Source organism: Triticum aestivum, chromosome 2B (genome assembly GCF_018294505.1).
Source record: "Triticum aestivum cultivar Chinese Spring chromosome 2B, IWGSC CS RefSeq v2.1, whole genome shotgun sequence".
Taxonomy (NCBI): domain Eukaryota; kingdom Viridiplantae; phylum Streptophyta; class Magnoliopsida; order Poales; family Poaceae; genus Triticum; species Triticum aestivum.
In genome coordinates this window covers 720536936-720541000 of record NC_057798.1, presented here as the reverse complement: position 1 = coordinate 720541000, position 4065 = coordinate 720536936, and the positions used below count along the sequence as shown (strand labels likewise).

The 4065-nt window shown below is 59.3% G+C and overlaps 1 protein-coding gene across 1 annotated transcript; it reads left to right on the top strand.

Annotated features, from left to right (window-relative positions):
• The first annotated feature begins 843 nt into the window (after positions 1 to 843).
• LOC123042288 (F-box/LRR-repeat protein At2g42720-like) lies at positions 844 to 2718 on the top strand. Its single transcript, XM_044464768.1, has one exon. The coding sequence runs from the start codon at positions 845 to 847 to the stop codon at positions 2405 to 2407; it is 1563 nt and encodes a 520-aa protein (XP_044320703.1). The 5' UTR covers position 844; the 3' UTR covers positions 2408 to 2718.
• The last annotated feature ends 1347 nt before the right edge of the window (positions 2719 to 4065 follow it).

Below are 4065 nucleotides of genomic sequence, written 5' to 3'. Positions count from 1 at the left end.
AAGAGTTGATCTACCACGAGATCGTAGAGGCTAAACCCTAGAAGCTAGCCTATAATGATTATGAATGTTGTGATCGTCCTCATACGGACTAAACTCTCCGGTTTATATAGACACTGGAGAGGGCTAGGGTTTACATGGAGTCGGTTACAAGGAAGGAAATATAATATCCGAATCGCCAAGCTTGTCTTCCACGCAAAGGAGAGTCCCATCCGGACACGGGACGAAGTCTTGAGTCTTGTATCTTCATAGTCCAACAGTCCGGCCAAAGTATATAGTCCGGCTGTCCGGATACCCCCTAATCGAGGACTCCCTCAGCGACCTCGACGGTGACGGGGGATATCAAGGTGTCATCCATGGCGGTGAAGGACTGCCGGGGAAGATGCACCGGAGCAGGAGGTGGCGGGGGCAATGGTGGTGGAGGGTGGGGGAAAGCGGGAACTGCCGTGCGGAAATGTCCCTCCCGCCAAATCTTGATGTGGATAGGGGCCGAGCTCGGGTCGTGCTCCCACCCCGTGAAACTAGAGATCGGAGGAGATCTTTTGCCGCACCCCGCAAAAAAATTTACGAGTCGAATGCGTGTGTGGGGTCTGTTCGGGCGGGATTTTCGCGCCGACCCGCATTTTGGCGGTTATTTTGCGGGTCGGGGCTTTTTGCGGGGTCCGCTAGAGTTACTCTAAGGCCAGGATCCTCTAGCTAGTATTTTCTCTTTTTTTACATCCTCTAGCTAGGGTTTAAAGTGGAACCTTACCCGGTCACGTTGACCGACTACGGAACCGACTAATAATCAGGAGAGATATATAGACAGGCACGCACGCGATCGCATCTATCTGATCTCTGGCCGAAGATGGCGCCGTCGCACAGGCAGGGAGGAGACCGGCTGAGCGCTCTCCCCGACACGGCGCTGGAGCGCGTCCTCTCCCACCTCGAGTCCGACGAGGCCGTGCGCACCAGCGGGCTCGCACGCAGATGGCGGCGCGTGCACGAGGGCGTCCCCGTCGTCCACCTCGTCGACACCAAGACCGGCGAACGGAGCCGCGGCTTCGGCGAGCTCAAGGTCTGCTACGACCACCAAGTGACGAGCGCGATCATGGGCAAGGGCTCGGAGACACCGATCCGCGTGCTGCGCCTCGACGCCTTCTACCCCCCGTACAACCTGCTCGACCAGTGGATCGTCATCGCCGTGAACTCCGGCGTCGAGGACCTCGACGTCGAGCTCAGGTACAACGAGTCCGGCCTGGGCGGCCGCCTCTGCCCCTTCACACCCGGCCTCTACGGACGGAAAAACTCAGCGGACTTCGACAAGAGCGACCGTAATAGGTACACCCACACGCAGCGCCACATCTTCGGGTGCCCCACGCTCCGCCGCGTGCGCCTGGTGGGATGGAGGCTCGACATGCCGGAAAACTTGGCCATGACCATGGCGTCGCTAGAGACACTCTGCCTCGCGAGGATCATGGACCCGCGTGGGGAGCTGCAGCGGCTGATCTCGAGCTGCCCGCGCCTCGCCAGCCTGACGCTGGAGCAGTGCCCGAGCATCATCGAGATCACCGTGGCCAGCGCCTGCCTGCGAAGCTTCGCCATGATCTGCTGCCACCACGCCACCGGCGTCGAGCTGCAGACCACCCGCCTAGAGTCGCTGCACTACAAGGGCGGCCTTCCTCCCCGCGGCTCGTCCTTCATCACCGTCGCCAACTACGACGGGGTCAAAGAAGTGAGGATCGAAATCTGCGAGAAGCTCTCCAGCAAAGTGCCAGACGACATCGCTCCGGTCACGACGCTCATCCGCAGCTGCAAGAAGAAGCTCAAGTATCTCCACCTTTCCTTGCGCCCATCGATGGCCTACTACAGCAGCCTGTTCACAAGCCTCCTGCGCACCCTAGACAGCCTCACGCACCTGAGCCTCCATGGCTGCTTGCTCACCGACCACACCGTCCGGTCCGTCGCCGCTCTGCTTCTCAACACCTGGAACCTCGAAGTGCTGTCTCTGTTTCCTCTGGCGCCTGAGCCTCCAAAGGAGAAGACGCGACGTTATTACCATGAGGCATCAGATTCGGACTCAGATACCAAGTCAGAGGACGGCACCATCGACAGCAGCGTCGTGTATAGTAGCCGGATGCCCAATAGTTTGTGGCATACGCACGTCAGGTGCCTGGCTCACAAGGTGAGAAGAATCAACATTGCAAACTTCCAAGGGCGGCCTCTCGAAAAGATGCTTGCAAGGTTTCTGCTCTCCAGGGCTGCAGCGTTGGAGGATTTCACAGTTACGCTGGCAGATGGAGTTGATGCACATCACGATGAGGAATCCACCGTTACGCCAGCAGATGGAGTTCGTCCACAGAAGGATGAGGTTGCCAAGGAGTTAATATCCTGGCGATGCAACCGCCGTACTAGAGTCACTTGTAACTAGACGGCAGCAAAAATTGCTTGCACTTGTCTAATCCGAACTTCGAAATAATAAATTAATTTTAGTTTGTCCCTCTGTAAAGAAATGTTAGTGATCTTTTTTTTGAAACGGAGGCAAAAGCTTTGCCTCATCTCATTAATAAAGCAGAAGAGAGTTGTCCGGTTAATAAACGGAAAACCGGACGAAAACCGTAACAAACCGCTGAGCGGCACACACATAATACCACATACACCTCATATAGAGGGTTTCGTCAACATCACCCACCGGTGTCATCGTCATCACTTCTCCCCAACAGGCGTCATCGCCCTCCCTAATCTCCGAAAAAGCGACTCCGACTTCGCCGAAGACAAATGTCGCCCAACCCACACTGTAGAGGCTGTGTGGAACACAAGAAACCCCGCGCCAAACTCAGCCACCCGCACAAGGACATCACAGCTCCAACTCTGAAAGATAGCTTTGAAGGAGAACTATGCAAGGCTGGCGGCGCGGAAGACCACCGAACAGACCACCTGCTGCCTGTCATCGTCGCCACAGGGGCCCTGCCGCTGCAGCTCCGACTTCACGACAACAAAACAACCCGAGGTAATCTCACAAACACGCCGGAGAAGAGCCGACTACCGCAACCATTGCCTAGTCTCCGACATTGCACACGCCCATCATCCTTGCCACAGAAGCCTCGACGCAAACACCACCAACTTCCATCGGTCCCGCTTGATGATTCTAGCTCCAAAGACGAAGCCCTCGAGAGGGGATACGATGCTAGAGCACCGTCATCGTCCGATCCCATGGATCTAGGGTTTCCCCCAAAGCTGCGAAGATTGAAACTGAGAGTACCTCGACGATGCCAACAAGAAGGAAACGACGCTTGAAAGCGTCGCCATCGCCGGCTCCGGACACACCGGAGACAAGCTTTCTCCCGGGTCAACATCACGAGCCCCAAACATCATGCATCAGCAAGCCCTCCAACGAGCCACCGAGGGCAAATTCGGTTGGATCTGACCACCTTCACACTTCGCAACCTCCGAACAGATCCGCGCCAACTGCGTCGTCCGCCTGCCGCCCCGACAACCGGAGACCTCCACCGCGCGGCCGCTGCACGCTGCACATCCAGAGAGGATCCCTAGCAGGGAGGGAGGGCCGCCACCCCACCCCATCTCGCCGGACGAGCTGCCAGATCCGCAGTCCGTCAACCGAAGCACGAGCAGGCACCACCACGGCACCAAGCAGGAGGAATGCAGCAAGGGCTCCACCAGGACGCACAGCAGGGGGCCGAGCCTCCGTCCATCCCAGCACCATCGACCGTGCCGGCCACATCTCGCGAGGTCCAGATCGGGCCCGTACGGGCGCCACGACCGCGACCGCTTGCCCGTGGCGCGCCCGCCGCCGCGACCAGATCCCGGCACAGCGCGACGGAGACCTCCTCCACCGCGAGCCAGGACGCCGCCCCGGAGCCAAGCGTCGGTCAGCCGCCGACCACACGCCGTATCCCCATCCCACGAGCGAGCGGCAGCAAGAGGATGCCCCGCCGCCGCCGGCTCCGCGCAGGCTTTGCCTGCCGGAGGCAACCGGCGACGGCGAGGGGGAGAAGGAGGCGGGAGGGGAGAGGTGCGGAGGCGGAGGCGGGAGCCGCCCGTGTCGCCCCCGGGAGGGAGCGGCGCGGG